At 39.3% G+C, this 15,397-nt stretch overlaps 1 protein-coding gene across 3 annotated transcripts in view; it reads left to right on the forward strand.

Annotated features, from left to right (window-relative positions):
* MYO3A (myosin IIIA) overlaps window positions 1–15,397 on the forward strand; it is a 191,110-nt gene that overhangs the window by 141,888 nt on the left and 33,825 nt on the right. For 2 of the 3 annotated variants that reach the window (XM_089533391.1, XM_089533390.1), the window contains exons 20-25: window positions 2,781–2,934; window positions 4,914–5,002; window positions 7,144–7,273; window positions 10,101–10,180; window positions 10,317–10,358; window positions 10,982–11,059. In XM_089533391.1, the coding sequence (XP_089389517.1) occupies window positions 2,781–2,934; window positions 4,914–5,002; window positions 7,144–7,273; window positions 10,101–10,180; window positions 10,317–10,358; window positions 10,982–11,059 (573 nt within the window). The remainder of the gene's footprint in view (window positions 1–2,780; window positions 2,935–4,913; window positions 5,003–7,143; window positions 7,274–10,100; window positions 10,181–10,316; window positions 10,359–10,981; window positions 11,060–15,397) is intronic. The other variant, XM_089533392.1, reaches the window with a different exon arrangement.

The raw sequence follows: 15,397 nt of genomic DNA on the forward strand, positions 1-15,397 counted from the left end.
TGCTGAACTTTAAAATGTTGTTATGCCACTTTTGAGCATCTCAGAACACTTACAAAAACAAATTAGATCTTCTGTTTGCTTGCCTGTTACAATGGGACCTTGGTATCAATTGGGGTTTGGTTCCAGGATGCGCAGTGGATACAAAAATCTACAGATACTCAAGACCCATTAAATACTCTCTCTCTGGCTTTGCTTCGTGAACGAAGATTCAGGAAGGACTCATCCCACGCTTTGTACAACCGCGTTGGTGACTAAAAAGGCCAATTCGGGATAAACAGGTCTGGTTGCAGAAAGCACAGCAGAAAGTCTCCTTGGGTGATGTTTCCAGGTTGCGGTTCTTTCTGCGTTGTCGTTTCTCTTCGAGGCTCGTTTGGCGTGAGCTTTCGAAGAAAGCTGCAGCATCATGGATAGTGCGTCTCCATGCTTCCCGATGCGAGGCCAGGGAGGACCATTGTTGGTGATCTATCTGGCCAAGCCTGAGATGTTGTTTCAGGGAGTCCTTGTATCTCTTCTTTGGGGCGCCCCTCTTACGCTGACCCGTGGCGAGTTCACAGTAGAATACTATTTTGGGGAGGTGATGGTCCTTCATCCTAGAAATGTGTCCTGCCCAGCGCAGCTGCGTCCTCAATAGCATGGCCTCAATGCTGGTGATCCCTGCTTGCTCGAGGACAGCAACATTTGTCACATAGTCAGTCCAGTGTATATTAAATACAGTGCCCATTAAATACAGTGGCGTAGTAAAATGGTGTCCCTTACATAAAATGGCAAAATCAAGATTTGCTTTTTAGAATTTATATATTTTGGAACATTTTCAATCTCTGAATGCTGAAAACCATGGATAAAAAATCCATAGATATGGAGGGCTGACTAGTTCTTGGTCCATCTCTCCTGAACCCTGGTGAAAGATGGGGCATGCGTGTTTTTCAGAGGCAAATAAAGAAGTGGAACCCCCAGGAAAAGTGTGCAAATGAACAGCCCTCATGTGATAAAAGAGAAATGACGATTAAGCCATTATGCCGGCAGGGGTCGGGGGGGATCATGTAGCCATTCAGACATTGTTAGCCTACTACTCTCATCAGTCCTAGCCAATAGTGGAGGGCGATGAGAGATACTGTTTTAAATTATCTGGAAGGCCACCCATTCCATACCCCTGCATTGACTCCAAACCAAGTTATTGATCTACCCATCAGCCACACTTTGATTAAGTGTGAGAGACACCTTATTGAGGTACAGATATGGGACCTTTATCATGTTCAACAAACATGACATTAGTAGTCACATAATGAGACTGAGGCTGTTGAGCGTAACCCACCTCTGTCTTTGTGTGAGAGGTGTTTGTTAGAAATAATTCTAGGAAGAAGATAGTGCTTTACCTAAGTCCAGGTGACGCAGAGCAACTGTTGGTGGACTTCTCAACATTTAGAATTTTGTCTAAAAAACCTGGAATACTTTTGGAAAGGCAAAACACAATGAAATACAATTAAATGCTTTGTTTATCCCATTCTGTGATTGCTTTCTGTAATTGCAATGCCCATCTTGAAAATAGTGCTTTCCTATTTACAGTATCCAAGCAACAAAACAGTGATAATAGGTTTGATGCAAATGCAATGTGGTTTTCATGTGGAGCAAGGTGTACTTTATAATTTACAGTTCAACATCAAAGAATATATAAAAATAAGTGAATAACATAGAGAGCTATTCTAAAGAACTGTGATTTCTTAATAATTTACGAACAAACCTATTAACCGTGAATTTTAAGTGAGAGTGGGAAATTGTAATTTTACTTTTAATTTCATCCAGGAAATTTGCAGCCTAATTCAAAAGGTGGAGAATTTAGTCTGGCCAGAGGGTCACTGGATTTCTTTTTCCTTTTTTAAAGATATGACAGTGCAATTACTGAAAGCTAATAAACTTGATGGGTCAGTGGGCAGAATTCAGGAGCTTATTTAAAAGGCTGAAAAATGAATATTTAGAATTTTAAAATGGTAATGGGATGTTTGTTTAGACAATATTCCTCAGTAGAAGGAAAGAGCAAATGTTACTGAAAGAAGCCTATGGCTATTAAGCCCCAGCCAAGTGGAACTTCTTTCTGTATAAATGATGCATACAGATGCTTGCAACAAAATGTTGCAGTAGATCCTCAGCCAGTAAGAGGAATGCTTATGTCAGAGATTCCAAGCAGCATAAAACAGCAACCTTGGTGAGTTTGGTAGGTGGGGCAGGTATTCCAGAAATTAAAATGAAATTTGTACTTCTTTTTCCTGAAACCCCCTCTCCCCATCGTATCTTAAGGGCTGTTGAGTAACACTAACACTGTTTATTGTGCAAAAGAAGCAATGTTTTGCAAAAAAGAAAAGTCCCAATATTTGGTTGGGGGGTCATTGGTCAGGGGATTGGGAAGGGATTATTTGTATCTTATTGTATTTTCTGTATTTTATTTTCTTACTGCAGTTAGCCACCCGGATTCCCTGTGATTGGGTGGCATACAAATAAATCGATGATATTATTATTATTATTATTATTATTATTATTATTATTCTCATCAAGGATGAGAAAAATTGTGAGCATACTTTACAGTACTACTCTTTCTGAACAAACTACTTGTAAAGGGATTCCCCACATCAGTTTTTTCAGCTCTTTCACTTATTGATATCCTTCTCCCTTCCATTTCTCTCCTGTTATCCTCCTAGCACCCAGACCTGCACAGAATTAGCACAACACATGCAGTTTTTCTGTTTACAAAAGCACGCAATAGGACACCTTCCTATGTTATGTTACAGAATGAATATTTGTATGAAGGTGTTGATGCACGAGTTATTGAATATGAAGACAACAGGCCCCTGTTAGACATGTTCCTGCAAAAACCAATGGGATTATTGTCCCTTCTTGATGAGGAGAGCCGTTTTCCTAGAGCTACAGATCAAACACTTGTGGGTATGCTATTTTAAAGATATTTTGGCAACTTGTGTATATTACATTTCTAGTTAAATTGGCTTGTGTCAGTGGGTTTCCAGTGTCAAAAGGTGCTAGTGGTAAATCTTCAATTTATGTTATCAGGACCAGCCCTACCATTAAAGTGAAGTGACCATTCAGGCAGCATGCTTTAGGTGTGTAGCTATACTGTAGAAATAATGTCATTTGACACCACTTTAATTGGCATGGCTCCATCCTACAGATCTTGAGATTTGTAGTTTAGTGAAGCCAGCATGGGGTAGTAGTTTGAGTGTTGGACTATGACTCTGGAGACCAGAACAAGTCATACTCTCAGATTCAGGGGATGGCAATGATAAACCTCTGAAGAAACTTGCCAAGAAAGCCCCATGATAGGTTTGCCTTAGGGTCACCATAAGTAAAAAATGATTTGAAGACCCAGAACAACAAGAAGAAGCACCAACACTCTTTGGCAGAGAAAACTAAAAACCTTGTAAAACTGCAAACCCAGGATTCCATAAATGGGGCTGCAGCACTTAATGTGGTGTAAAACAGTATTAATTTTTTACACTATAGATCAACCATGATAAAGAAGTAAATTGTTATTTGTTTAGCTGCAACTATATTTTTACTACCAAGGATGCAGAGAGATTCTTTGGCATTGTCTACCTCATGAGTCAAAATAAGATGATTGGATATTAGGTGTCATGACTTGGAGGGCAGCAGTGCTATTTTGTTTCTCAGGCCAGCTCTGCTGCCCATGGAAGGCAGCAGAATGATCAGAAGAATAATCCAGTAAGTGGGTTTATCTTGTTCTGCTCTACCCAAAACAGGAGAAGTTTAGTGCACGCTTAACAGATTCAGTTTCCTTTGGAGTGCCAGAGTCTTAGAGGCATTAAACCTTTATATGAAAATGTGTACCGTATATACTCGACTATAAGTCGACCTCATGTATAAGTCGAGGGTAAGTTTTGGGGGCAGAATTATGGATTTTTATATGACCCATGGATAAGTCGAGGGTAAAACTTAGGGGCATATAGCAAAGGAGCTAAAGGATGAAGCAAAGCAAAACAATGTCAAAGAGTTTACAAAATTTCAGCAGACATAACTCTTTGTGCTCAGTCTTAAGGCTGGATGGATGAGAGAGTAGAGGGAGTCAGTGCTTCCAGGACAGATTATACTCTTGCTTTTCGCCAGGGGATGGTTTCTTCTTTGAAAGAGTTAAGGTACAGTACTTACATTGACCCATGGATAAGTCGACTCAGTTTTTTGGGGACAATTTTTTGACCTAAATTTCTAGACTTATACATGAGTATATACAGTATATGTTTATACATTTTCAACTTAGAAGGGTTAGATAGAGTAAATGCAGCAGTTAGCGTAAAGGTGGTTGTTGTTGCTGTTGTTGTTGTGTGCCTTCAAGTCATTTGTGATTTATGGCAACCCTAAGGCAAACCTTTCATCTTTGGGGGGGGGGGGGCAAGATTTATTCAGAGAGGGTTTGCCATTGCCTTCCTCTGGGGCTGATATCAGCCGAGCATACCCCACCTGATATGAATACCCCCTTGATATGAATGATATGCCCCTGTCTGTGTATGATCCCTGCCTTGCTTGTTGATGCTATTGTTATTGTCTGATGTTGGATATTTTATTGTTTTTAGCTGCCTTTAATTGAATTCTGAGGTAAACACTTTGTGCTTTTACTTAGTCTATAACCCCGCTTCGATCCACTGGGAGAGGTGGGGAAACATAAATAAATTTTATTATTATTATTATTATTACTGTATGTGACGTGCCCAAGATCACCCAGTAGGTTTCTATGACCAAGCAGGGAATAGAACCCTAGTCTCCAGAGTCCTAGTCCAACACTCAGACCACTACATCATGCTGGGTCTCAGTATAAAGACATGTCTGCAATAAGCAGAAGTGAGTACATGCTATTCTATTAACTTGAAAGTGAATTCCTCTCATTTTGTTAACAGAAAAATTTGAAGACAATCTAAAATCAAAATATTTCTGGAGACCCAAACGAATGGATTTGACATTTGGGATATATCATTATGCTGGGAAGGTAAAAGAACTGAATTTTGTTTCCTTACTACTGTTGAAAACCATGGCCAATCTGGGTTCCTGGTCTTGAAAGAAAACCCTGTGCACATACTGCTGTATGCCTATAGGGGACTTTCCAGTGCTTGGAAAGTTTCTTTTAAAAATAAGTTAATTACAGTTTACTTCTAAGGCCGAAAAACTAATTCCTGTTTCTCAAAGGTGATTAAAATTGCTATTATTATTTCCTTTTAAAAAAAATATAAATCTGACATCTACAAGATGTTGGCCTGGAGCATAAAACACATTCTATTCTGAATGGGTTTAAAAACCTTTTAAAGTTCATGAACGAGTTTTATAGTAGATTGAATTTAGCAGTTTATTTAACAATGGAAATCATCTGTCTTGAGTTATTTTGAAGTGAAAAACCTGGTTAATTGGGCAGCATTGGGAAAGGACACCTACAGTATTGTTACACTCCAAACAAGACAGAAAAAGACAATCCCAGTCCAGACTCTGGACTGATAGCTAAAACATCGAAGTAAGACAGAAAGAAAAAGTTTGATGCACATAAGTTGGAAATAGTTCTTGCTCTTCACTGGTGAATTTGTTTATATGACATTGGTCCAAAACATATTGCAGAAATAACCCAGATTGACATCACTTTCACTCTCATGGCTAAATGCTATGGAATTCTGGTAACAGTAGTTTATTGTGGCACCGGAACACTCTCACAGAACAACAGTTCCCAGAATTCCCTAGCATTGAGTCAGGGCAGACAATCTCAAACTGGATTATTTATTCAGTGTGTTCTGGGCCATTGTTTTACTATCTGCTATCAGACTCCATTCATGATCCTTAAAAGGTTAAAAAAAATCTCCTTAATCTCTTATCCACCTCATTGTTGCCTCAGCACCCACAACAAAGCATGAGACAGTAGTGCAAGTCAGAACAGAAGCTGACACTTGAATCAAATGATATCTCCACACCCGTTGAACGAGACTATACCCTCCTAACTCTAAAAGTGACTAAGAATCTCAATAGACCACCCTGAAGGGCAGACTGGAGGCACCCCATTTTTGCTGCTGAGGGACACCGCAGCAGTAAAACCATGTGGCGTCCCTCCACACCAAAACCTTTTTGGTTCCTGTGGCAGACGCCATGAGTGCAGCATTGGTGCACTGTCGTGTGTTGATGATACAAGTATGGCACTGCAATGTGCAGATGCTGCGCCACGCTTGCATCATCGTGGCAGCCCCCGTGTGCATGATGGTGCCGCCGCTGCATGCTAGGGCTCGGGAGCGTGTGGATACTACACATTTCCGAGCCCTAATTTTGGCCCCAGGCTGCTAGAAACCGGCACTCTGTACCAGGCCTAATACACCATAAAAGGAGTGAAGTTATTCCTTGTCAAATGACAGTAATGATGCGATTTTCCATGCTTTAGTTATTACCCAAAATCCACAAAGCAGTGATACCTTTATTGGGCAACAAAAATGCACAACACACATGTTGCAAGCTTTCAAAGCTGTGCTGGCTTCTTCATCAGCCAAAGATGTAAAAAGTCATACAAGAGGCAACTTGAATCTCAAGAAAAGTGTCTTTGCCTGATGAAGAAGCCAGTGGAATTTTGAAAGCTTGCAATATGTATTCTGTGCATTTTAGTTGGCCAATAAAGAAATCACAACTCTATGGATTTTGGATGTATTGCACTTTGCTATATGCCCAACATGGATATATTTAGTTCTTACAACAGGGAATTAATTTTCCTCTTGAAAATAGTTAGTAACAGCCTTTTGCAACTAGCTGTTTCAAAATAATTATTCCCAAGGTCTGAGTCTTTCTCATTAACACCCATGCATTCACTGAATGCATAGCAGCATATGATATAAACATCCTACAACAGCAGTTGAAAGGCAAGATGGTAATTGAGTTCCAAATGTTTTCCAAGTGAACCAAACCATCCACTTAATTAACTGAGCACCATCATCTTTGCTTCCTTGTTTATTCAACATATCCACTAAATCATTGGGCTTGATCTCCTAATGAGTTTTCAGTTCCTTAATGCATGGAAATATAACCATTTGATAAGCACTAAACATGAGGAAAAATAGTTTTGTGACTTTTACTGCCCTTGTTGTTGTTATTTTTGTTTAAAACAAACAGGTTCTTTATAATGCATCTGGATTCTTAGCCAAAAATAGAGACACCTTACCAGCTGATATTGTGCTGCTCTTGCGATCTTCTGAAAACTATTTGACTAGACAGCTGGTAATCCACCCTCTTACAAAAACAGGTAATATGCTACAGTTGTCTAATCAATTGTTTAAGATATTTTGTCATAGCGTGGATTATTCAAGTGTCCTTCCCATGCAGACAGAACAGGATTGGCCAAATATCCAGATGTTCTTGGGTTGCACCTCCCATCAGACCCAGTATATATAGCCTGTGGTGAGGAATGCTGGGAGTTGCAATTGAGCAACCTGTAAGGAACAGCACTTTGCCCATGTCTGAGTTAAAGCAAAGCAGACATCCACAGCATTATTTTCTGCTCTGGGAGGGGAACAGCTGGTGTGGGGTCCATGTCCAGGAAGACTCTATAGCAGTGATTTTCAAATGTCCTACTTTAATTGAGCTTTTTCCATGCAAACTGAGTTGCAGCAGAATCCCTGTCCCTTCACTATTTTTGCCTTGCATATTATAAGAAGTTACCATATTGAGTCACACCATTGGTTCATCTACCTCCATAATGTCTACACAAGCCTTTTTCAACCAGTGCCCCTTTGACCTTTGAACTGCAACTCCCATCAGCACAGCCAGTTGCCAAGGCTGATGGGTGCTGTGGTTCAAAACATACAAAGGACACCAAAGTGGGGAAAGCTAATCTGCACTGATTGGCAGTGGCTCTTCAAAGTCTCAGGCACAAATCTTCATAGGCCCTACCTGGAGATGAGTTTGGGATCTTTCAGGTGCAAAAAACAGAGCCTAGTTTCCTTTCATGAAGTACACTGTAGGATGTGTGCACATTGGCAGTGAATACTAGAGTGCTGTCTTTAAACCACACCACTACTGAACTGAACTTCATGAACTGAAAATGCACCTTCAAACATAATCAGGATTGCCATTATTGGCCCCGTTCCTTTGGAAAACAGGAAGCTGCCTTATTCTGAGTCAGACCATCAGTTTTTCCAGCTCAGCACTGTCTGACTGACAGCAGCATTCCAGGTTTCATGCAGGATTTTTTCCTACTCCCACCTAGAGATCTATAGTGTTCTCTGGTGGTTTCCTATCCACATATAACTAGGGCCAACCCTGCTTAACTTATGAAATCTGGAAAGATTGGGTGTGTTCTAGGGTTGCTAGAGTGAAAACTGGAGAGGGCTCCTGTACATTAAGTGGTTGGATCTGTGCAACCATTAAAGGTACAAAGTCCACTCCAGTTTTCTCTCTAGCAAACCTAGTGTGATCAGAGTGGTTAGATTCTTTAACAGAAGTCTGTCATGCAGGAATATAGTAATCGAAGCATTTCTTCACATGAATATTAAAGTGTGCTTTTCACATCATTTCATACTTCTGCAAGGAAATATTTCAAGCTTAAGGCCTACAAAAATAATACGAAGTGGCAATTCTGTGCTCCAACTCTGTAACTGTATTGTGGGTAATTGACCATTGTGATGATAAATTGCTTTGGGGAGAAAGATCTTTTGTAAAAGATGGGAGATTCCTTTAGTCCTTTTATAGAATCATATCTAAATAAACCTGTATTTGTTTGTTGCTGTTCACCCAAATATGACATGAAAACAGTCTGGAAAATGCAAATGGTCTTTATGCAATTCTTGTCAATTATTTCTTTTGCCCCAAGTGCTTTTTTTCCAAGTACCTAAATGCAAGATTAATTTATATTTAAATTCTATAGTGGAATTGCAATGAGGAAGCAACTTTATAAAAAGTGTGTGGAATTAGAATCCTTTAAGATTGGGGGCATTTTCAATCTGGTTCAAATGTTTTAGTTCGGTATGCCAAACAGAATTTTTTTTTAAAGTTAGGATCCTATCACATAGGGTTAAAACCTCAGCTTAACTTCCCTGAATTCAGTGCTAATTCGGGAGGCAGCTGGGTCCTATCACACAGAAATCGCCACTGAATCGCTGCCTGGGTCTGTCCCAGATGCAACCTGGGTCCTGTAAGCCGCTTCCGCGGCCATTTTTAGAAGTCAGAAGCTTCCAGCTTCTAAAAATGGCCAAGGAAGCAGGTTACAGGACCTGGGCTGCATCCAAGATGGACCCTGGCAGTGATTCAGCAGCTATTTCTATGTGATAGGGCCCGGCTGCCTCCCAAATTAGCACTGAATTCGACAAAGGTAAGGTGGGGTTTTAACCCCACGCGATAAGTCCCTTGCTTCATTCTGTTTCACCAATTTAATCTACCATTTCATTTAAAAGCAATCCAAAATAAGCAAGATTTCCAAGGGAGGCAGCTTAATAAATTGACTTGTGTATCCTACGAAATGTAAAATGCAATGGTGGCAACAGGGCCAGTCCTACTATGAAGCGAAGTGAGCCTCTGCTTGAGGCTACAGACTTCAAGTATAATTGTGATAATGCCAACAAGGGCAGTCATGAAAGGGCAACAAATAGTTAGTAGCTATTGTAATATATACTACTGGAGTAGGGAGATGTGCTTGTGGCATTATCTGCCCTCATAAGCCAACTTGGCTGGCTTTTGTATGTGTTGCAACAGATGATGACAAGGATGCCTTTTCATGTTCCTGGGTGAGAGACAGATAAAGATACACTCATCAGGCAGCTCTGTAAATCAGATTTTAAAACAAACTGGTAGGCCTCTTCTCTAATATAGGTTGTACCCACACTCCAGAAATAATCCAGTTTCACACCACTTTAAAAGCTATGGCTCAGTGCTATGGAATTATGGGAACTGTCGTTTGTGTTGGCATCAGAGTTCTCTGACAGAGAAGGCTAAATGTCTCACAAAACTACGGTTCCCAGAATTCCATAGCATTGAGCAGTGGCAGTTAAAGTGGTTTCAAACTGGATTATTTCTGCAGTGCGGACGCAGCCATAGACAGTAGCCCTCTTTCAGCAGTGCGTTTTCCCCCTATTTAGGTAATTTGGCACACTCTAAAAGCAAGAGTGCTGTCAACTACCAGACATGGACTCCACAGAAATCAATCAGCCAAAGTAAGGTAAGAATCCCAACAACAGCTGCCATATCTTCATGTTAAAGTAGTGAAAGGCAATATTGTTGTTGGTACTGAAGAAGTAAGCAAGTAACCCCTTCCTTGGTTTCTCTCCCTCTCTCCTATTTTCTTTTCTGTTTAGCTGGATATCTTTGTGTTGTGCAATTCGTATTCCTTCCGTGAGGTAAAAAAAACACACCTACATTTCCCTTCTTTCTGACTATAGTTTTATAACTACTTCGGGGAATACTAACTACCTTTTTGGCTATTACTGACTTTAGCTCTCATCCCCTAAGCATGCTTGTTTGTAAGTATGTTTCGGTGAATTCATAAGAGTTATATCTCTAAGTAGAAAAGAAGAACACAAAGGTTCTGCTTGTGGAGCTACTTAAAGTTCTAATCAAAACAACCACAATAAAATGAGCTTATTATTATTATCATCATTATTATTGGATGTCAACAATACTTAGCTTTTTTAAAAAAAAAAAGAGGGGGGGAAAGAGAAATCTAGACAATTTATCTTTACTATGCCATTTGTGACAGATATCTTATATGCTCAGTTATCAAACTGTGTTCAGTATGTGTGCGTCTCCATGTTTGTACAGCGTGATAAAGCTTTGTACGGTGTAACTGGTGCAATAATCTCTGGCTTCCCTAGTGATTACTCAATAGCATCTGCAGCTTAGAGTGAGGATGTTTTCATTATTAATAGTGTTGTTTGAAAGGGCACTCTGTGTTTGATCAGGAGCAATAAGGTTCAGATGCTGTTCAGATAAGAAATGCCATCTTCTTTCTTGATACATATAGAGTGAGCCAGAGGATTCCACGCATCATCCAAGAGAAACAACCAATATGAAAACACAGACAGTTGCTTCATATTTCAGGGTGAGTCCTTAACTGTCCTTGTTTTTTTTTAAAAAAATTTTTTAATCATTTATGAATTGAATGGTAAACTGCCCTCGAGTTGGTTCCGAATCATGGCGACCCCGTGGATGAGACATCTCCAAGATTCCCTATCCTCCACTGCCCTGCCCAGATCCTGCAAGCCTTTGCCCACAACCCCCCTGATTGAGTCTATCCATCTAGTTTCTTTCTTTTACTCTCCACCTTTCCTAGCATTATTGTTTTTTCTAGTGATCCATGTCTTCTCATTAGATGGCCAAAGTACGATAGTCTCAACTTTATCACCTTTGTTTCCTAGGAGAGCCCTGAACTGCTCTGTTCAAGAACCCAATTGTTTGTCTTCTTGGCTGTCCGTGGTATCCTAAATACTCTTTTCCAGCCCCACATTTCAAATGAGTTGATTTTCTTTCTGTCTGCTTCCTTCACAATCCAGCTCTCACATCCATACATTGTAACAGGGAATACAATGGTCTGAATGATTCTGACTTTAGTGCTCAGTTGTATGTCTTTGCTGTTCAGTATTTTTTCCAGTTCTTTTATAGCTGCCCTTCCCATTCCTAGTCTTCTTATTTCTTGACTGCAGTCTCCATTCTGGTCAATGTTTGATACTAGATATGAGAATTATTTAACTATTTCAGTCTCCTCATTCTCTAGATTGAATTTGTGTATTTCTATTATTATTATTATTATTATTATTATTGCTTCTGCTGCTGCTGCTACTACTACTACTACTACTGTAGCATCTTTGAGACAATTTTGCAAAAGACACCATAGGATAAGCTTTCATAGGACTTTATCACACAGGAGACAAGCGTCATTAAATCAGCATTAAATCCCATCAATAGCATGCAATAACATGGCAAAATCACACCACTTTTTATTTTCAGGATTTTCCTGTGAATAAAAAATGACGCAATTTTGCTACTTTATTCATGGGATAATGGCAGGATAATGGCAACATTGCGCAACATTGTATGAAAATCAATCAACCTGTTAGTGCATTATATTGATGGGTTCTAATGCAAATTTAATGACGCTTGCATTCTATGTGATAAAATCATAAACTTGGTCTACTTCCAAAATCTACAAAAGCTTATACTACCATTTTTTTCATACAGTTAATCAAAGATTCTAAAAGATTCCTTATGCATACTGCTACTATTGTTACCCAGCATTTTTTCAGTCCAGGATTCATGGTGTCTTACAAAAGTTAAAACAGGTTAAATCCACATCATACAAAAGTTTAAAAATATAACTAAGCTATCAAAAGATTTTAAAGCAGTTGAGAACCAGCATGACATAGCAACTTGAGTGTGGCAAACACCCTCTGAACAAATTTTGCCAAGAAAACACCATGATTGGTTAACTTTAGGGTCACCATAAATCGGAAATGACTTGAAGGCACACAACAGCAAAAGCATTAAAAAGAAAAGCAACAAATACAGACACTCCAGGACATCCTGAAATGCCTCTTTCCCCTTTAATAATCAGTCCTCAAAGGCTTGCTTAAGTAGACACCTTCACCTGCCTTCAGAAAGGACAGCAAGGAGTGCCTGTCTAATCCTTCTTGGAAAAGAGTTTCACAACATTGCACAATTAATGGAAGAGTCAAATGAAACTATAAGGCAACTGAAAGCAGCTGGGACTCAGTGGTTGTTGGTAGACTAATAGCCCCAGGATCATACAGAAATTGGGGGGGGGGGGGCACTAGCTGGAAAGTGACTGCTGATTTTGAAAGAGAATAGTAATTCTCCCCTCCCACATTTTCTTATTTGATGAAGACTTACATGTTGGCAACAACTGCTCCACTGGCTCAACAGCTTCCTCAGTAAAATTGATTGTTTCTAAAAGTAATTGCTTCCCCTTTAGCTTGCACTTTAAAGCAGTTTTTGCCAGCTGATCATTTGTTCGTTAAAGAAACTAAATGCTTTGCCATTAGCCCATGTCAGTTCTAGTTTGCAACCAAGGCCCTCACGGGTTAAAACAGGTTTCCCTTCTTTCCTCCCCCCCTGCAAAAAAATGGCAAAATTGCCCCCCAGAATCCCTAAAAAGTTGTTGAGGCTGTTGGAGAAAAGGTTTACCAAAAATAAGAGAACTTTGGGAGCTGCAGTGGGGTCCCAGATGGCCTACCCCTAGCTAAACCCAATATTATCCACTCTTGTCTTGTAGCAGCTAGTTTTCTGAGGTCTTTCCTGGTCTTGCTTCCTGAGATATTTTCAGAAATGATACAAAAAATATTGTGGGTCAAAGCAAGCAACTGAAAATGATAAAACAAGTAGATTTATCAGAGTGTACACTGCCACTTCATCCTTTTCCTTCTCTTTTTATTTTTAGATTATTTTAAAAGCTTTAAAGCCTTATAAAAACACGGAATTTACTAGTTTTTTAAAATTGAAGTTTCATGGATTGGACTTGAGACTTTGTGACAGGTCCCACTGACCAAGGTCTTCTGTCTTCTTTATTGCAAATTGGAATCATTTATTTGGTTGGACTGCCAAGTAAACTTTTTTTTCAGCCGAAGAGAAACCCAAGGCTCTTTTACCAAGGCTGTCATGCTCCTGTCTGAGATTTCAGTGCCCATCAAGCTGACACTTTTCCTTCCTTCACACAAGCTGGACTGAAAGTTGTCTCAGTCCCTGAGCAACTCATAATGTATACCAGTTTAGTCACTTTGAAATCTGAGGCTTCACTGCCACAAACATATAAAATGAAGTTGGTGTTACATAGGCCTTGATTTTTTTTTCTCTACTCCACAGGGATAGAATGATAGTCAAAAAGGAGTCCTGTTGTGGTCTGTTCTTGTCTTTCAATTTTCATTGTATCACTGAAGGGCTTTCCTTCCAAATATTTTATCAGTCACTTTGTCCAAGCTACTTAGCTTTCATTGTTGTTATTGGGAGCATTCTTTTTGTTTCTATGGTCCCTACTGACCTTTAATTATATATTCAAAGCACTCACAAGGATGCATTTTGAATTTACATTTGAATAATGCACTCTCAAGCAATGTTACATTATTGCTGTTATTTTCCTCTGAGTCACTCTGATGTTTGCACAATTAGCATCTCTCTTCTGAATAAGAATCTGCATTAGATCCACTCTGTAGAACACCTGTCAGAACATCATTTTATGCCACAACTGCCATTAACAATATCATGCCAATGGGCAATTACATATCCATCTGCTCATAAGGACTACAGACTTGGCAGGGACTCTGCAGTAGGCACTATTCTCAGTGTGTTATTTTAAGCCATAGGCCATGGCAGTGTAGCATTGATGATATTAACATTAAAGGCCACAATGATTTTGAGCATAAGAGCTATGATCGAGCTATGACCGAGACAGTGAGTAAAAGTGACATTTGGATGTTAACCAGAAAATGGCACAAATAATTTGTAGGAAATAAGACTCATTAGCTACTAGAACTACTTCCAGAAAACAGTTATGAATCTGAGTAGCAATTAGCTGAATTTTACTTTTACAAATTTCTCTGTTATTGTAGAAGTCAATTTAGTACTAAAACCAAATAATTTATCTTCAGAAAATGTTACTGGAATGCATCTTTATTTGCTCTCTGTATTGTTCATGTGTTCAATAAAAGGAAACCAAACTGTTTTAAAGATGGGACTATCTTTTTCTCCTCTTGCTTATGTGATCTGATAGATGAACTTATCCATTTGAAATTTAGCCTGTAGTAAGGTAGGAGAGCTATTAGAAAAGGAAACCTAGTAGAACTCTTGAGACTAGAGCTTTAGATGATTTCTAGAAATAGTAAAACACAATGCCGCTGTGTTTTTTGACCCTGCCATTAATTATAATGTCAAGACAAGATAGATTATATTTCAGAAATGGAAATAATAGTTTTTAGCTATCCTAGCTTTCCCCAATGTGGATTATTTTGCTCCCAATCCAGTTGCTTGTCCCAACTAGAGTAGATGGGAGTTTTCTAAACCAACATTTACATCCCTTTTTAAAAGCACTCTTCAATCTTAGTATAAAGTGGGCAATCTGGCTGGTCTTTTTAAGAGAGAGAGGTAGGTTGTGTATCTGCCTTGAAGTCACCTGTCGAATTTCACCCATGAAAGTTACCCATGAATTTCAAAGGGATTTCTTAGGCAGGTAATATTCAGAGGTGGTTTTGCCAGTTTCTTTCTCTAAAATATAGCCTATAGAACCTGGCATTCATTGGTGGTCTCCCATCCAATTACTAACCAGGCCTGTGCCTGCTTAGCTTGCAAGATCAAGCAGAATCTGGTGCCTCTAGAGTACTTAGGTTCTCTTTATTCCAACATTTTCCCCCCGGATTTCAATATTAATTTGTGA

This window comes from Sceloporus occidentalis, unplaced genomic scaffold, assembly GCF_023333645.1.
Source record: "Sceloporus occidentalis isolate IW3139 unplaced genomic scaffold, rSceOcc1.0.p SCAF_7, whole genome shotgun sequence".
Lineage (NCBI taxonomy): Eukaryota > Metazoa > Chordata > Lepidosauria > Squamata > Phrynosomatidae > Sceloporus > Sceloporus occidentalis.